The sequence below is a fragment of the Quercus robur genome, chromosome 11 (assembly GCF_932294415.1).
Source record: "Quercus robur chromosome 11, dhQueRobu3.1, whole genome shotgun sequence".
Classification (NCBI taxonomy): Eukaryota; Viridiplantae; Streptophyta; class Magnoliopsida; order Fagales; family Fagaceae; genus Quercus; species Quercus robur.
In genome coordinates, this window is record NC_065544.1 from 54907521 (window position 1) to 54927424 (window position 19904).

The window sequence follows — 19904 nt, forward strand, 5'->3', positions numbered from 1 at the left end:
TATTGTTTATAGTTGTTAAATAAGAGATGTCAATTCTAGACAGTTTAACTATTACTGTTTTTTGTTATTGAATAAAAGATCTGAGCTTGATCATTAAAAAAAACACTGTATATACCACTCTCAGTGGAAAAACAACAGAGAAAAGAGTGAAAAATAAACAGGAAAAAAACAGAGAACCCATCACCAAATTTTACAGCGTGTGACTTGATTTGAGAAAAGAAAAACCAAACAGACCCGAACTAAAACTAGAGTAAAACAGTACAAAAACCAACCCATCTCTCTTTTTTCAAAGTCTAAACACACGCCACGCCACCCCACCGCACCCCATGGTTCTTCCTCTTCCTTCACTTCTCTAACGCCAAGCTATTGCTTTTGCTTTTGCTGCACAAAAACCAAAAACCCAAAACCAAAAAAAAAGCAAAACCAAAGTGATGGGTTGCTGTGAGTCCTCGTTTCTATCAGAGACTCACCCAGAAAAAGAACAGAACCACCAAACCAATCAGCTCAATATCCAGACTCAACCACCTTCTATTATATCTATTGACTCTGTACCAATCGGAGAAGTTCCTTCTTTCTCTGAGTTCTCTTTCTCTGACCTCAAAGCTGCCACCAACAACTTCAGCTCAGACTTCATTGTCTCTGAGAGTGGTGAGAAAGCTCCCAATTTGGTCTACAAAGGTCGCCTCCACAATAGGAGATGGATCGCTGTGAAAAAGTTCACCAAATTGGCTTGGCCTGACCCAAAACAGTTTGCGGTAAAAAGCTTGCTTCTTTTTCGTTTGTTCCTTGGTTTTTGATAGTTTTAGATGGTAAGGAAAGTTGGGTTTGTGTAAAAATTTGATCTTTTTTTGGTTTTTTTTTGTTGGTGGGTGTTGTAGGAGGAGGCATGGGGAGTTGGGAAGTTGAGGCATCAAAGGCTAGCCAATTTGATTGGGTACTGCTGTGATGGAGATGAGAGGTTGCTGGTTGCTGAGTACATGCCTAATGATACTCTTGCCAAGCATTTGTTTCACTGTATGTGTGTGTGTGTTTTTTTTTTTTGGCTAAGTTCTGTTTTCAAGCTTGGTTTTTTATTTTTTATTATTGATTTATAGTTTTGGCTGGAAGTAGTTAAAGCAGTCTATTTGAAAGATGACACATGACTCTGATACCATTTTAGAAAAGATAGAACAGAGCTTTGATACCTTGTAAAAAGAGAGCAACATTGGATTGATGTATGTGAGAAAATAGGAAAAAGAAAATAAAGAAGAAAGGGAAAGAGGCCTACATAGTCTAATTCCCATATTGAATTATTATTAGCTAGTGGTTTGGTTGATGTTTAATTCATATGATTTTTGCCCTGGCTGCTATAATGGTTTTTTAAGAATGTTTGGCATGAATCACACTTAGTTTGATAGTTAGCATTGATATTTGATATTTGATATTGTTTACATAACTATCAAATTAATATATTACTCTAGTTACACAAAAGTTTAAACATATAATTTGAGATTTGAGACCTTGAAAGAAATTGAGAATAAACCAATATAAGTGCGTAAAGAATATTGTAATATACCTATAAAGTTTTATTCATGCCTCGTTGCCTTGAATGCTTTAAATACAATTATGTAAAACTCTACCTAACTTTAATTATTTTTTTAACTAGTTAAAATTTGAGTTTATAGCAAGAGTTTGAAACTGTGAAAAAATAGAGAAGAATATAAGTGGAGGCGCTAATGCAAAGAAGTAATATATATATATATATATATATTTTTTTTTTTTGGGCCCTATGCTGCAAAAATTAGATTTTAATAATAATTATATGTGGGACCTGCAACTTCAATTTTTGAACCCTTGAGTTTGCTGTGTGATTTGTGAACTGTGAAAACTGAGTAATGTGAGAAGCAAGGAAATTTTAAAATAGTGATCAGTTTAAGTGAGACCCACTAGGAAAAGACCAAAACTTAGCAATAGAGGTCCCGCGGGGGGGGGGGGGGGGGGGAGGGGGGAGGGGGAGAGGGGGCAATTTCCCCCACTCATTCCCTCTACCCTGGCTCCACCATTGGTCTCTTATGATGTTTGATTAGAAATCCAATTTTACTGGTAATTAATTTCCATTTTTTAGTGTATGAGTGCGCATATATACAGTAGATTTATTTCATTGAATGGAAAGAATCAGACTGCATTTGGCTTGATGATGTTAACAGTTGTCTAGAGCACTTTCTTAACCCGTACAAACATTTTCATGACGAGTATGTGTAAGTCTAGCTTATTATTTTTGTTTGATGTTACCTTTTCTTGAAGTTTTTATATGGGATTCATTTGAATTGCTATTTATACCATGTATACTGTCAAATCAAGAATGAGTGGGTGCATTTTGGTTTGTCTAAAATTTGTGTCTCTTGTTTGTTCTTGGTAGGGGAAAATCAAACCATTGAGTGGGCCATGCGTTTAAGAGTAGCTCATCATATTGCTGAAGCCTTGGATTACAGCAGTTCTGAGGGTTGTCCGTTATACCATGATTTGAACCCTTACAGGGTTCTCTTTGATGAGGTAATCTTTTGTCAAATTCGTTTTTATTTAGCTTTTAATACATATACTAGTTACTCATTTAACTTCCCTATCATCTAGGTTGACTCTTATATTTGAATGGACTTGTAGGATGGCGATCCTCGTCTTTCATGTTTTGGCTTGATGAAGAATAGTAGGGATGGGAAAAGTTATAGCACGAACCTAGCCTACACACCTCCTGAGTATTTACGAAATGGTAATTGCTTCTACATTCCGTGTATAAGTTTGGCTATTAGTATTCTTCTATTCACATGTTAAAGGATTTACCTACAATCATGTTTTTTGCCACTGCTGCTAAACTGGTCCACAGCTTCCCCTAATTACTTTGTTAGCTCATCTTTATTGCACATGTGTGGAAATAACCGTTTTTGAAACTGGAAACCAATATGTGACACACACAGGCGGAGCCAAGGGGGGGCAGCTGCCCCCCCTGACCTGCCCCAGAATTTGTATATAATAGTATAATACTAGACTTTGATGTTAGAAAGCCTAAATTGCCCCCCTACACATATCAGAAAGCATGCTACTATAAGAGAAAAAAACAATCACCATACTAGTTTTTGTCTTTTCCTAGTGGGCCATTTAAATAGTTAAATTCACTATTATAGAATTTCTTTGCTTCTCACAAGGTCATAGTATATAGTACAAACTACAAATTACAGATTGGTATTTTTTAGACATAAAAAAGGTCAATGATGAAAAACTTGAAATCACCTTCTTTTTGTGTGTAGAGCATTAAAAAAATCTACTTTGTGTTCTTTCCATTCAGGATGTAAACCACAATATATGATTTAATTTTTTTTTAATGACCCACATGTATGGGATGATGTGCTAATTTGAGGAATGTTGTGAAATTGCTGTGAATTTTTATTGTATTCTTGACATGACTCATATTTTCTTCTAATTTATCACAGTTTCATACTCTTTCTATAAATCTTAATTTTAACTACTTAAACAAATAAAGAAACATATGCTTAATTCTACAAATTTTTTTAAAAGAATGCAAGGCACTAAAACATTAATACAACTTTATAGGTATATTATTATATTCCTAACACTCCTACATTTAATTTATTTTCTCAATTTATTTTAATTTCAACATTATGTATTTAGATTATTTTATTATTATTATTATTTACTATAATTTGATTATTTTTGTTTTCTTTATTTGAATGATATGAAATATATATATATATATATATATATGTACGTATACACACACATGTAGTTAATTGAGCTTATGAAGAAACATGATCATAATAATGACTATCGAGGTGTCATTTAATCTTGGCCCCCGAGTTGAAATTCTGGCTCCGCCACTGGTGACACCCATGCACACATAGAGATATTAGACACTATGCCATTTTATCAATGATAGTAGTTTTTGGTATTCTTGAAATTCACAGAGCTAGACAGGAATATTCATGTGAAGCTCTCCACTTTTCTTATTAATTGGTAAATGATAGAATTAATTGCCATCTCAAATCTTGGGCTGCTATTAAGTTGGCACTTAGAGAAGTAGAGATCCTAATCTTGATGCTGCTCTTACAAGATTCGTTTTCTTATTTTGAATTGCACATTCTTCTTGTATAAGCTTGACTTATTGTCATTACCATAATTTTTATGTTTTAGGAAGGGTCACCCCTGAAAGTGTTATTTACAGCTTTGGCACTGTTCTTCTGGATCTGCTAAGTGGAAAACACATCCCCCCAAGTCATGTAAGTCGCTTATTTCTGTAAAAGGTGGTATGCATATTTAATATCATATGCATGTTCTTTATTGCCTGGGTAGTTGTATAAGATAGAGCCTATGATATAGTGAAGTGTGTCAGTCAGAACTTGAAATGCAAAGTTTTCTATAAAGGACTACAATATGCAGGAAATGAAATATTCTTCACATACTCTTATAGTTTGGATTTGAGCAGAACTTTGTCTTATGTAACCTACTTAACTCATGACCAATCTTGCTCCCTTTGCCATCCTATATAATCATGAGTGACCCATTTATTGTGGAATTGTTCCACATAAAAACACTTTAAAGATGCATTTGTTGTAATGCAACTACATGCTTTATGTTTTAAGACTTATCTCAGTTCTTAATAGAGCTCAGTTCATATAGCATCAGGTTGGAAGACCAAGGAAATATATTTCCATTTTTCTAATTGATTTAGACACATTCATTAGTTTATGTGATTTCTGGATAGATAGGTGAAGCATGGGATGAGATGGGGTTATGACTACTATCACACCAGTCACGTTTCACCCATGTTGCATTGTCTTTCTTGTAAGAAATTCATAAGTTGATATTACTTAGCAAAAAAAAAAAAAGATACAGTATAGCTTCTTTGAAATTAGTCTTGAGAGTTTGAATTTTTACCTTACATTTTGAGATGCTTGAATGTTAAACAATGGTGACATTTTTTAGATGTTGATTGATTAATACAAGATACAAGGTTGAGAACTAATTTGATCTCTAATATGTATGTAGGCTCTTGACATGATTAGGGGGAAAAACATCATTCTCTTAATGGATTCACATTTGGAGGGAAAGTTTTCTACAGAAGAAGCAACATTAGTTGTTAATCTGGCCTCTCAGTGTTTGCAGTATGAACCAAGGGAGCGACCTAATACAAATGACCTTGTTGCGACACTTGCTCAACTGCAAACCAAACCTGATGTAAGGAATTTTAATTTATGATCTTAAAGAATTATTCAATATCAAACCTATCGGATTAAACTATTATTCTTTGCCAATTTATTTTATTATTTCTTTTTGACTTCATGAATATTATCCTTTTTGGCATTGATTTTTGGAGCTGTAATGTAAAATGCTCCCTTTAGTTTAAAAGTTCACTACCTTGTTATATGATTCTACAAATTCCTGAAATTTCTAAATGTGACCGGATATGAATAGAAGGTACTTTTGTACCATATATGACAATGATGGAGATATATGCAGACACAAACAGTAGTGGCTGACTTGCTTGATTGTATTGAAGTTCTTTCAGATGATTAAATCTCATGATAAACATCAATTTAAGCAAATGTCTTGGTATATTTAGACTCCAAAGGGTTAACATGAATGTACACTTCTGCATCAGATACATTGTTCTTTCAAAAGTTGAGTTTGTGAAATTAGTTTATTAAGATTATAGTATTCTTGGAAAGATTAGTATACATTGTAAGGCTAACACAATGCACATAACACACAAAAACATTTTTCTTTCAATTTTTTTGAAAGTTCTTGACTTTAGCCTTCCTTTTCCTTGCTGCTCTCCACCTACTTAAGGGGATTCTCCTGAAGTGCATCATTTTATTTTATTTTATTTTTCTTTTTTGGGTGCTGCACTGTGTTATAAAATGGCAAAGGACTATGCTCAGAAAATAACTAGAGGTTGTGGTTTAAGAAATTCAATGGAGCATGGCTTTTTGTTAAAAACGTATAAACCATTATTCTTGATTTGCAGGTTCCATCTTATATCATGCTTGGAATTTCAAAGCATGAGGAAGCTCCATCAACACCGCAACGCCCTCTTTCAGCAATGGGTGAGGCTTGTTCAAGGATGGATCTCACAGCTATCCATCAGCTGCTGGTTATGGCGCGCTATAGAGATGATGAAGGAACTAATGAGGTTATTGGCTTGTAAAATTGGGCCTTGCATATTCCTTTTCTTAAATTGGATGCTAATAAGTTTCTTTGAATTTTGATTGATTCAGTTATCTTTCCAAGAGTGGACCCAACAAATGAGAGAGATGCTGGACTCAAGGAAGCATGGGGACCTAGCATTCCGTGACAAAGATTTTAAAGCTGCCATTGAATGTTATTCCCAGGTATAATTTTGTAGTCCCTAAAAAGAAAAAGAAAAAGAAAAAAACACAGAAACAAAACAAAAAGGTGATGGAAAAAGCTCCTGGGCTTTGTCTATACAATGAGATTGTGTGCTAAATAAATTTACTCAATTTTGACATGCACCTTTTGGCTAGTAGCTGCTAACTGAACTTGGTTGTCATGTTTATACTTTGTTTCTTTTGCAGTTCATAAACGTTGGAATAATGGTCTCTCCAACTGTTTTTGCAAGGCGCAGTCTATGCTATCTGTTATGTGATCAACCAGATCCTGCCCTTCGAGATGCAATGCAAGCACAATGTGTCAATCCAGATTGGCCCACAGCTTTCTACATGCAGTCAGTTGCTCTGTCCAAGCTGAACATGCAGAAGGATGCTGCTGATATGCTAAATGAAGCGACTACACTAGAAGAAAAGAAGCAACGAGGCGGGAGAGCATCATGAGAATCAACCCTGTAATCAGAAATAACTCCATTCATCGCTACCCATTATTGTTGAGGCTACCCAAATTTGTATAAAATCTGAGCTTGGATTCCATATTTTCTTCTCAAACAATAATGTAATATGTAGATACACACTTTGTATTTATGCATGTGTGCTTCATATAATATATATCGAATTTATGATCAACTTGAACAGTGTAATCTAGACAGCATTTGATTGCTTGGACGTGAACAAATATTGTTAGAAGAAATGCCAATTCATTTACAGTATTTGAATGAGCTGACTAGGATTGACTGAGCTAATTGACACAAATCGTTTTTGTTTATTGGATTGGAGGACTGACTGACTCAGTGTTTATTGGCACTTAAAAAGTGATTTTTGTTACTACATCAGAGGGTCATCATGACTAATTTCTGGCCTTTGTTTCTTTCTGGTTAAAAGTCCAGAATTTGACTTCTTTAGCAAATAGTTGTAGACGATTAGGTTACTAAGGGTCTGTTTGGATATCATTTATTGCTGAAAATTGAAAACACTGTAGCAAAATAATTTTTAAATGTATGAATAGTGCTGTGAGACCTATTTTTAATAAAAATTTTGCTGAAAAAGAGATTTGTGAGTCTTATGAATAGTACACGAGACCTACTAATAGACGCAAACGCTCAATGCAAGCGTTGAAAACGCTATCCACTGACAGACACGAATGCTCAACGCAAGCGTTGAAAACGCTATCCAAACTCCACCTAACCGTGGATCTAGCAGGGCCACTTTTAGAAAGTTTAGTAACATCCAAATGACTTGGCTACGCCAGTTTTCGGTCTTGACGCATGATATTTACGTATAAAATAGCCACACGTGGTCATATCCAATAACAATCATGGGTAAGGCCTTTGAACTTAACTTTGACATAACGCCACTGTATATCATTGTTAAACAGAAGCCTCAAATTCTAACATAGTGATTGCACACAAAGCTCGAGTTCGAAGTAATTAATATATGGATTTCAAAATTCAAAGACCACGCATCATAACAGTTGAACAACAACTACTCACCAAAACTAATTTAGCTATGGCTATATTGTAGTAAAAACCCACCATGGAAAGCTTCACTTTGAAGTGAAGACTGAAGAGAGCCCCAACTCAAATAAACAGCCACAATTATTACTACTGGGTGATGTTTCCACACCATAACAGCAGATCACACTAACAATCTTGATATTTAAGCAGCACTTTATGACCAATCTTATTTCCCTTGTCTTCCCAAATAACCATTACTAACCCATTTATTGTGGACTTGTTCAACACAAAAACGCGTTAAAGATGCGTTTGTTCAAGTGCAAATTCATGCTTTATTTGCTAAGACTTATCTTAGTTGTTAATTGAGCTGGGTTCGTATAGCATCACGTTGGAAGACTAAGGATAAATATTACTGTTTTCTTATTGAATTAGACATATGGACAAAATTTGACTAAAAACTTGATATTAGTTTAAGGTTACAACTCCACTTAGTATTTTTTTTATTAGTTGTGAATTTTGACAAATTCACCATTAAATTACATTTTATTCTTATAAGTTATACCCTACATTTTTATAAATAATAGTTATGTTATCAATCAAATATTTAAATTTTAAGTTTTTTGTTATGTAAAATTATGCATAAAAAATAAGTTTATGGATTGAATAGTAAATTATATTGAATTGATATGAAATTTGACTTGTGTTTTAAAAATATAAAACGCATGCAATCCAATGATTAAATTTTCAAAATATGTAGTTAAGTTAATTTGTTTTAGAAGAAGTTGTAGTCTTATACCACAACCAAGTTTGAATGCAAACTTTGTTCTAAACATATTCATTATAAGTTTATGTGACTTCCAGTTATTTGAAGCACTGGATGAGATAGGATTATGATTACTATCATCCAGTCATATTTCACCTAAATCGCATTATTTTAGTTGTAAGAAATCATAAGTTGATATTACTAAGCATAAAAAAACTCGTGTCAACCATCATCATAAATTTCAATTGAATCTAGAATATATATATATATATATATATAATGTACATAATGATTCTTAATAAACCTTTTCAAAAAAGAAAAAAAAGAAAAAAAAAAGATTCTAAATAAACTAGAAAGCTCAAGTCATTCATCAAGGTCTATATATTAATGACACAAAATCCGAAAATCTAAGATTTCTTGATCATCAACAATAGTCTCACGTGTATTTATACCGCTGCCTATGCAAGAACTCCGGCCTCATCCTTGTTGACAAAAACATCATTAAACAAATCTGCAAAAAATAAATGCAAGAAAATCAATTAAAAGGAACATTCAAACAAAATAATTCCATGATAATGAAAGAACTAATGACATCGAAAATAATGCTCTAGTTAATCCAACGTGATCAATACTGATAATTAGTTCATAATTATGAGAATAATTTTTTGATAATTAATAATTATGAAAATAATTTCAAACTAGGATCATTTTATGGTGCAAATAGCTAACTGTGTTAATGCTACTGAATAATTAATATTAATCTAGTATGAGAAACATGCTTATTGAAATTATATTGTTCAATTAGAAAGCAACTTCAGCATATTAATAATATCATGTAAACAACCAAGTTAAAACGTACAAAAAAAAAATTGATGTATAGGAGCATCTCAGCCAAAGCAAAGAAGGCCTATTAGTCATTTATTTGTCTATGTTATAGCTTGTTTATCATTATGTCTTTAGCATTTTATAAAGTCAGGTGACTCATATAATTTTTAATGAAATTGAATGGATAGGATTAAGATATTTTATGGAAGATGATGAAAGGCTAAGATTCTACAATTACTAGCTAATATAAATTGAATCTTCTGAGTCATTGTAGGCCGCACGCCTAAGCCAAGAAATTGATATTACTTTATGGCCGGAATTTCTTTAATTAGACTCTTTGGAGGGGTCAATTTGCTTGAAAGATGGCATCTTTTGGCTAGTTCAATATAAGTTCTTGAAAAAACATCTATATTGCTTGTTTTGTTCCTTGTCCACAAATCTTCATCTTCATGTATTGATCTGGGCTACTTGTAGTACCCTATTGCTATGTAAAATTATATAGAAAACTATAAACTCTAGTCACCCATTTATGGGGGGTGGACCAATTGGGCTCAATTTATCCATCTTATTAAATCTTAATCATCCACTTTCAGCCCCCCACCTCAACCAAATAAAATTGAAAAAGTTCCACATTACATTCACGGTCTAATAGTTCTACTAAGTTGAGTATTGGAATCTTTTTGACTATTTCATGAATTAATGTGTTGCAAAAAGACAGAGGGAGAGAGAATACATTGCAGGTGATTGGTTAATGGGTAATGAATTGATCAACCCTACTAGGGCCATTTGGGTGAAAATCAAGTACAATACAAATAAAAATGTGCATACATAAAAAATGTGCATGCATAATGCTCAAGCTGTTTGGTTTTTGTAAATTGTGATAGGAAAAAACTTTTAAGTATGGTTTCTTAGATGCAATTCATTAAGTTTTTTAATTAACTTCAAATACATGATTGCATTGACTAATGAAATATAAACAATGTTTTCCTTTTCAATGACAATTTATAAATTCAATACAACTTTGGGTTTAAATTTAATTGGAGAATCTAATACATTGTATCTAAGCATATAAATTTCACTTTTTGTAATAACGCATTTACAAACTATTCACAAGTTGAAATTCTTTTATCAATATTAAATTTTTTTTTAAAAAAGTTCAATTGAGAACACGGAACAAAGAATACCTTATCCTGATTGTAAGTCTTATGGAAGCAACCCGCTATCACAATTTTCTCTGCTTGTTTCACTCGCTTTGTTTGACAACTTTGGGTTCATCTCCTTTGACATATGAACTCTGCCATCCCTGCAATTTGGTTCTTGCATATAAATAACTAACGATGATGTAATTCTTAGGTGCACATAAAAAAAGAATCCTCCTAGTTTATGGTTAGGGCAATGTGATGATAGGTCTTATTAAAGGTGCCACACAACACAGGATTACAAATATATATATATATATATATATCTATTGCTGTAAGACTTACAAATTAGGTTGATAGAAACCATCATCATAATGTCTGATTATAGGCATGAATTGTGCAAAGACCAAAAAAGGTCATAATGTCTAAAGAGAAGGCATGCAAGAAACTTACATCAATAGGCTATCCAACATATTGAAGTAGTGACCTGTAACACCCCATAAATTTTGTTACCAATTAAATTATTATACGTAAATTTTTAAAGGAGGCCTGTAATTAAATGGAATAAATTAGTATTGGTCCCAAGGTATTAAAAATATGATAAATACTAAGGGATCTGAAGTCCAAAGTGAGGTGGCATAAGTAAATATATGAGCCTTGAAAACCCTAGCCTTTTTTCTCTTAGGTCTCACGTGTTTTTGCTGATGGGATTTCTTTTGCTTCAGCCGAATATTGAATGTTGATTTTCTTCACTGTGGCTGTGGGTGGAGATTTCAGGTATGATTCTTTGCTGCTCTAAACTTAGGATAGTTTATACTCATGGCTAGCTTTTGTTCCCACTTTTAGCATCTGTTATTGGCGTACCAAATAGAGAAAAAAATAGGGGCTGCCGTTATGGATCTAAAGCTAGGATTATTTTATTAGAACAAGGGTGGTTTGTGGGTTATATATAATAGTTTATATTCTCATTGTACTCACCGTTAATTTGACCTACAACCACGCCCTTTTCTTTGGCTAAATCCTAGTCCAGCGCATCAAGGGAATACTAGGCAATTGGATGGATAGATTAATGTATATATTAGGTTATCACATATCCATCTTTCTGCCGCATTAAAGTCATGCATGGATTATATTAATGGAAAAGGGCTGCCTTAGGCTATTTGATACCTACCTTTGCATCTAGTGATACTAATTTATCATCTCTAAGCCACTGAGTATGCAGTAACTTTTTAAGCCCAAAAATCTGATTATGCAGCAATGATTTTAAGCCAAAATCTGATTAGGTAGAGCCAAAAGATACAATTATGCAGCGGTAATTGTAAGTCCAAAAATCTGATCAAAGTTGGAAGTGAATTGGATAGTTAAGTGATTAAATGTTGAATTTTGGATATATCAATATTGTCTAGGATAAAACCGTTAAGTGTGAAAACAGATTTTGTTTAAGTAAGAAAATTTGTGTATTGATGAACCTATTTTTGGTGTTGCTAGGTTCTAATTCTACTAAATTGTTGTGATTCAAGGGAGGTTGATTTCTTTTAATTTTGCAACTAAGAGGTAAGTGGTGTTTACTAATTTTGGGGGGGTTTTCCCAAACATTGTTGGTTATTAAACTATTATATATATAAGAGATATATTGTTATTCTATACATATAAATGGATATTTAATAATTTCATGATGTGCACATTAATTATTTGTTTTATGAAAAACTTGTGGGACAACCTAAGTTTATTTAAATTTGTATGTGCGATATATCCTTATATTTTCGAGAATTATGATTGGATTATTTTTGTGAGCATCTTGATTGGATTATTTATGTGAGTATCTTGTATATATTTTGAAAACCTATGGCAAGTTGTGATTAGAAACTCAGTGTGGTATTTAGTTCTTAGCAAGGGACAATCATGCTGTAACTAGTCCTTAGCAAGGGACGGTCCCAAAAGGGGACAGTGCACATTTGATAGCTCCTTAGCAAGGGAGCATACTATTGAGGATCCAAAAGGAAGCTCCTTAGCAAGGGAGTGTACCTTTAGGTTCCAAAGGAGCCATCCTTAAGAAATGGGATGAAAGGAGGTTCCAATCCCAAAAATGGGACAGCACAACCCTGTCAACGGGGCGTAAACGTTGATCACGAGTGTAAGTGACTAAATTTCTAGTTTGAAATAAATCAAACAAGTAAAATATTTTCACAAATACGAATTTGTATTGATGATTGTGTGGTACAATTTTCTGAAATTACAAAAGAGTGATTCTCTGATTCGATCTCCTTACAAAACTTATTGATTAGATTTGTGGTAACTTGGTTTTGACTTGAACACAAAATACCCTTCAATTTGGTTGAGGGATGGATCGAAGACTACTGAAACAGAATTACAATGAATCTCTGGCTATGAGATTGTTTAGAAATTCTTTGTTCTTCGCGTTCTTCGTGTTCGTTGTGCGTTCTTCGTTGTCAAAGGTTTGTGGTGGAAGTTATTCGGAGCTTTAGAGGCTTGAATCCTTTGAGCTTCAATGATTTGTGATTTGTTGATGTTTTCGGACACTTTTGGCTTGATTCCCGTGAACTTTAGGATCTAGGCAGATGATCTGGATGATTCTGCTTCGAATGTTCTTCGATTTTGGGGTTGAAGTTGTTGAAGTTCTTGAAGGCTTTGGGGCTTGATCTTCGCAGAGCTTTTTCACTTCTGAATTCTGGTCCCCCTAAATGTCTCAGGAAGGCTTCTATTTATAGGAGTTTTGGGGTGGGTGAGCGATACGTGGCGGAGCTTGATTGGTGACACATGTCACAGCTTGATTGGTCCACTTAAGTCATCGCTTACACGTGCGAGGTTGCTTGAGTCATTGCTTACACGTGCGAGGCTGCTTGAGTCATCGCTTACACGTGCGAGGTTGCTTGATTGGTTTTTGCATGACACTTGGCAAATTTCTATTGGCTTCTGAATAGTGATAGGAAAACCTAGCAGCAATACATGGTGCTCTGTAATTGGCTATATTTTGTGGACTTGATAATGTGACGTGTCAGCTTGTGATAGGTCGGGAATTTTCCCTTTCTACAAATGCCCCCTCGAGACTCGTTCACGCACACAGTCTCGGAGTGTGGTGTGGGAATGAGTTTCGAAAAAAATGGATTTGTGGTACTTGACTCTTTTAAGTGAAGTAGTTGAAGGTAGCGGAACTGTTGAAGGTGGTGGAGCTATTGAAGGTGGTGGAGCTTTCAGAAGGATGAGATAATTTCTGAAGAGTAGACCCACCCATATGAAAGGCTTTGATGAGACTAAAATAGGGTTTGCAAGTATTTGAACATACTTGCGTGATGGAGCCTTTTTAGTAGAGGTTTAAGTTGAAGTAGTTTCAAAAGAGTATTTTGGATCGTTGGCGACGATCACAAGATGTTGAAGATGGGGAAGATGAGGGAATGGTGGCTGGATACAGCATGCAGGGTCATAGAGCTAGCCTCGTGTTCTTAAGAACTTCTGGTGAAGTTATTTAAGAAGATCACGCTTTGGATTACAACGAGGACAGGTGGGAATGTGGTTGAATGCGCCTGCGTAATTGTATCACTCAAGTTAAGTTGAAGTAATTTCAGAAGCTTACGTATTCTGGGTATGCTGGTAGTGGCAACGAAGAAGATGGAGATGGAGCAAAGCAAATGAGCAAAGCATACACCACCATGGTGCTGGCCCTGTATACTGGGACCCTTCTGGTGTAGATGTTTATGGGAAGTACAACTTTGGATATGGGACTGACTGTATGCTGAATGAGGTCCGGCAGCAAATAATTGAATGTGCCTGTGTAATGGGATCATGCTGACGGACGTTAAGTTGAAGTAATTTCAGAAGAGTACTTTCTGAAATTCTTCAAGCTGATTTTAAGTTGGAGTAATTTCAGAAAATGAGTTTTGAGGTACCAGCAACGATTACCTTTGGGTCCCATAGTAGTGGGGACATGGAATAAAGCTTTGATGACCATTTACCGGCACCAAAGGCTGAATTCTGATGAGCTGGCGCCTTGGAGGTTGTTTTAAGTGTTGTATGGAAAACAATTTGTAGGATACCCCAACACTTTTTACCATCTTCATCTACTGCCACTTGTTGGAAAAGCACAGAAAAAATGAAAGATGGAGCTAACTTGTGAACCTAGTTTGGAAACCAGACAAGTTGCTGTTTGTTCTGAACCACTGCTTCTGCTGGAAGACCAAGCAATTGGAAAGAGACTACAGGAGCCCTGAGGTTAGGAACAGGTGTGTCCGCTGGACTTGGATTTCCTGGCCAACCAAGTCCACGGAAGCATGGGAGGGCGATGCAGGCCTTGTTACGAGTAATTTTATGGACAAAGGTGGTTGTTAAATGGAGAAACAAAGTTTGTTTGGATCTCAAAACTGCAATGATGTTGTAAATAGGGTTTCGACCGACCCATGGGAGGGTTGATCTCAAACCGATTATGAAGCAAAATCGGTTGCTAGGTGTTGAGAATGATGAGGTTATAGTGAGAAATGGCTGTCAAAAGGAGGACTTGAAAATCTGAAAGAAGCAACTCTTCATTTCATGATTCAGTGTATTTTTTTTTTTTTTTTTTCGGATGAGTTTTTGATGAACCCGGCCCTTCTATTTATAGTAGAGAGATGAAGAATGGTAGGTAGGTAGTTAAGAATGGTAGTTGAGAATTTTTGGTGAGAACGGTAGGTGGGAACGGTAGGTGGGAATGGTAGGCACCAAACGGGAATGGTAAGTTGGAGACTGGTAGGCACCGAACGGGAATAGCAGATTGAACTAATGACCTAGTGTAAGTTCAAGACACACTTGTGAGAGTTCATTTGTACTTTGAAAGGCAAGTCTTGATGAAATCTGGAGAATAACCCTGTGGGGATCCCAATTAAATGGATGAATCTCAAATTTTGTTCTTGAGGACCTAAGTTTTGAACACTTGGAATTGAGTCATTTTTGCAATTTTCGAGTCTCAAATGACGGAATGGACTCCAAAATTGGAATGTACTCGAAAAATTGTGCAAGATAGGTCCATCTTAAAAATTTTGACATTTGGTCAACATTTGCACAAAAGTAAACTTTTTTGGAAATTGGACGTTTGCACAATTTCTGAGCTTCGAATGAAGAAACGGGTCCCAAAATTGGAATGTACTCGAAAAATCGAGTGGGACAGGTCCGTTTTGAAAATTTTGATTTTCTGGTCAAGGTCAAAAGTCTGCTTGGTCAAAGCATTTTTATTTATTTATTTATTTTTTCAGGGGATTCGGATCCGGGTCAAACTGGGTCGGTCCGGGTCAAAGGGTCAGACCGTAGTTGGTGGTGACGTCATGGATGACGTCACTACTTTGGACGCGTGTGGCACGTGCGAGCTCTGTTTGCCTTATCGGCGCGTGGAACTGAAGGCAGCGAACGCCGATGTTGCTGGAGGCGCGTGGCGGCGCGTGGCTTGACGTTTGGGCCTGAAATTTTCAGGTTTTGCAGATCAGAGGCCGTAGAACAACATGGTCTAGTCAGTTTTCCCAAATCATGGCCAGATTTGAAGGATTAGGCTGCGGTTCGTCGCTAGTCTGTGGCAGCGCATGGAGGCGGATGCGGCTGTTTTTGGGCTTGAAATTTTTGGGTTCTGTAGATCGTGGGCCGATGGATCTAGTGGTGGCACCCGTTTTGTGAAAATTTTCTCAGATTTGTGTAGATTTGAACGAGAAACTTCGCGGAACGTTTAGGAGTTTGTGGCCGCTCGTGGTGGTGCGTGGTGGCTCCGTTTCTGAAGATCTTTCTGGGTTTTGTACACCAAAGTCCTTAGAAGATTTCTGTGGGTTGATTTTTTGTGGAATCTTGTCAGAAATTTTAGAAATCCGGAATGGCAAACCGCATTGTTGGACTTGTTATCATTTTAGACTTTTTAGTCCACTCTACGCTGGCTGCTCTGTCAGGAGGGTGACTGCGTTTAGACTTGAGGGTCAAAAGGTAGGTGGTGAGCCTCCATTTTTTGTTTCTCTGCATTAAATGCCATCTTTTATTTTCAAAATTCGGTGCAGATTTCCTGGACTTTGAGTGCATTTGAGCTTTGCAAAATCCGACTTTGAGCTCCAATTGTTCGGCGGCAGCATTTAATGACTTGCCTACTTTTCTTTTTTCCTTTTTTGTCTTGTCTTTCAGAAGTTTTCTATATAAAGCCACCGGGGTATGCATTGAGTTGTACAAACATCTCTGGTGGGTAGCATAATACTCTAAGTGTAGAGAAATTATGCCTTCTTCCTTCTTCTTTTTTTTTTTTTTTTTTTTTTTTAGTTTACATTTTTTTTTTCTTTATGACCTGCTTTATTCGTATTGATTTTTTTTTTTCACAGGCTAGATATTAGAAATGAAGCTCTCTCTTTGATTTTTTTTTATTTTTATTTTTATTTTTATTTTTAGACGTGCCATGAGATTTTCTTCTGATAAACTCTTTATTGTTGCTTGTTTTTGTTATGCAGCATGCTTTCCTTGGCAATTAAGCTGCACCAACACTTGTCTTTTTAACACAGTCATCTCAAGAATCTTTTCAACGTAGCCGCATCAGGAGTTTTTACCACGAAGTTGTGCCAGCATTCATTTTTGTCATAAAGCTGCCTCGACATTTTATTTGCATTGAGGCCACATCTACACTTCATCCATGTTGAAACTGTGACAATATTCATCTTTGCCATGAAACTACGTCAACACTTCATTTATACCGAGGCTATGCCAACATTGCATCTTTGCCATTGAAGCTATATCAACACTTCATTCGCTGAAGCCATGACAACATTCAACTTTGTCATGAAGCAATGTCAACCCTTCATCCATGTTGAATCCATGACAACATTCATCTTTGCCATGAAGCCACGTCAACACTTCATTTATACCGAGGCCATGCCAACATTGCATCTTTACCATTGAAGCTACATCAACACTTCATTCGCTGAAGCCATGACAACATTCAACTTTGTCATGAAGCAACGTCAACCCTTCATCCATGTCGAATCCATGACAACATTCATCTTTGCCATGAAGCCACGTCAACACTTCATTCGCCGAAGCCGTGACAACATTCATGAAGCCACGTCGAAACTTCATTTGCATAGAAGTCATGTCAACATTCATGAAGCCATGTCAATACTTCACATTGCCATTGAAGCTATGTCAACACTTTATTTGGCGAAGTTATGCCAGCATCCATTTTCTTCATTGAAGCTATGTCAACACTTCATTCACTGAAGTCGTGGCAACATTCATGAAGCCACGTCAACACTCCACATTGCCATTGAAGCTATGTCAACACTTTATTTACTGAAGCTATGCCAGCATCCATTTTCGCCATTGAAGCTATGTCAACACTTCATTCGCTGAAGCCGTGACAACATTCATGAAGCCAAGTCGAAACTTCATTTGCATAAAAGTCATGCCAACATTCATGAAGCCATGTCAACATTCATGAAGCCATGTCAACACTCCACATTGCCATTGAAGCTATGTCAACATTTTATTTGCCGAAGCTATGCCAGCATCCATTTTCGTCATTGAAGCTATGTCAACACTTCATTCACCGAAGTCGTGGCAACATTCATGAAGCCACGTCAACACTCCACATTGCCATTAAAGCTATGTCAACACTTTATTTGCCGAAGCTATGCCAGCATCCATTTTCGTCATTGAAGCTATGTCAACACTTCATTCGCCGAAGCCGTGACAACATTCATGAAGCCACGTCGAAACTTCATTTGCATAGAAGTCATGCCAACATTCATGAAGCCATGTCAACACTCCACATTGCCATTGAAGTTATGTCAACACTTTATTCGCCAAAGCTATGCCAACATTCATATAAAGCAATTTTCAGAGGCAACATCACTGAAACATCAAGGGCGTATAGCACTGTAGCCAGACATCAAGATTTCAGAGATGCCAACAAGATGTTGAAAATGCAAGGAGATGCCAAGACTTTGAAGTTTCGAGAAGAATGCCGCCAAGACTTTGACATTGCATGGACATGCCCTTGGAGGAGAGAAGATGCAACACCAACTTCAAATGCCGGAGGAAGGTGACATTGTCCAACTTTTGGAGACATGATATGAAGCTGCACCACTTAGAAGGGAGATAATGCCACACCGACTTTAAATATATAATCTACCATCATTCCGGAAGAAATTGACGTCATCCAGATTTCAAACACATGATGTGAAATAACACCACTCAGAAGGGAGATGATGTGGTTCTAATTTCAGAGTTATGAAGTGGCACAACCTAAAAAAGAGACGATGCAGCCTAGAGATGGAAGGTACAAGGAGATGCCCCCAGGAGATAAATGATGCAAAGTATACCTCAGAGATGTGGGAGGATGGCCACAGAAAATAAGCAATGCCATGAAGACTTTATTTCTTGCAAAAGAAGTTGGAGATTTTGTTTTATTCTACAACCAAGCATCAACTTATGTTCATCATCATTTCAAAGAAAGTTAAGCAACATCAACTCCTTAGAGTCTTCATTTTCTACTACAACGATCTTTGATCATCCTATTGAATAGTCGTCTGTCTTTAAGCGATGTTTTGCCAACCAAAGGGACCTTAAAAGCGCATTGATGACTGTTGGAAAACTCCTCAAGTTAGACTGACGATCCTTCTTCTTTTCATGTGACTGAACTTAGTGACAAGTACTAAGCTGCCTACGTACCCCAGAGAGGGATCAAGTCATCACGTAGTTCAACAGATTTTTTTTTTGATTATTTCCTTTTCTTTTCTTTTTTTGATGATCCTTTTTTTTTATGATCTTTTTTTTTTTTTTTTTCAATAATTTTTTTTTAGTGCGTGACTGAACTCAGCAAAGATACTAAGTTGCCTATGTACCCCAAAGAGGGATCAAGTCATTACGTAGTTCAAAAGATTTTTTATTTTATTTTATTTTTTATGTGTTTTTGCAAAAAGGGGGCGCAGTGTGTAATAGTGGGTATCACCATTGATCGAACCCGAGACCTCGGCCTCAAGGGAGAAATGGGTGTCCAACCGCTACGCCACACTCGCAATTGTTGACATGGAGTGGGATTAATTTCTCCTTATTGGTACACTTTCAAGCATAGAAGCATTTGAGGAACTTCCCATTGATGGGGCTGATCCTTGCATCGTCATTGTTGATCAACTTGTGAGCTTGGTTAGTGTTTGCCCCTTGCTTGAGAGTTGGAAGTACATCATAAGCAACGGTCACATGGTTTGACTCGACAACTTCATTGAAGTCTAGATCAATCTTGTTTTCTTTGGCAAAAAAAAGGAAGGCTCACGTGTGTAATCCTCGCCCTACGCCCCACAATATTTTATGGGTATCAATTGCG

At 36.1% G+C, this 19904-nt stretch overlaps 1 protein-coding gene across 1 annotated transcript; it reads left to right on the plus strand.

Annotated features, from left to right (window-relative positions):
- Positions 1–241: 241 nt before the first annotated feature.
- LOC126705879 (serine/threonine-protein kinase BSK1-like) lies at positions 242–7117 on the plus strand. Its single transcript, XM_050405108.1, has 9 exons — positions 242–755; positions 879–1014; positions 2399–2532; positions 2641–2746; positions 4183–4268; positions 5038–5226; positions 6017–6181; positions 6267–6380; positions 6585–7117. Exons 1-9 carry the CDS (start codon positions 432–434, stop codon positions 6837–6839), a joined length of 1509 nt encoding a protein of 502 aa, XP_050261065.1. The 5' UTR covers positions 242–431; the 3' UTR covers positions 6840–7117.
- Positions 7118–19904: the final 12787 nt, after the last annotated feature.

What these genes read in the sequence shown, in the direction of transcription:
- LOC126705879 (XM_050405108.1), top strand. Translation starts at nt 432, where the DNA reads ATGGGTTGCTGTGAGTCCTCGTTTCTATCAGAGACTCACCCAGAAAAA. An exon ending in TCCTGAGTATTTACGAAATG is followed by an intron (nt 2,747 to 4,182) that starts GTAATTGCTTCT and finishes TTTATGTTTTAG; the next exon opens with GAAGGGTCACCCCTGAAAGT. An exon ending in AACTGCAAACCAAACCTGAT is followed by an intron (nt 5,227 to 6,016) that starts GTAAGGAATTTT and finishes CTTGATTTGCAG; the next exon opens with GTTCCATCTTATATCATGCT.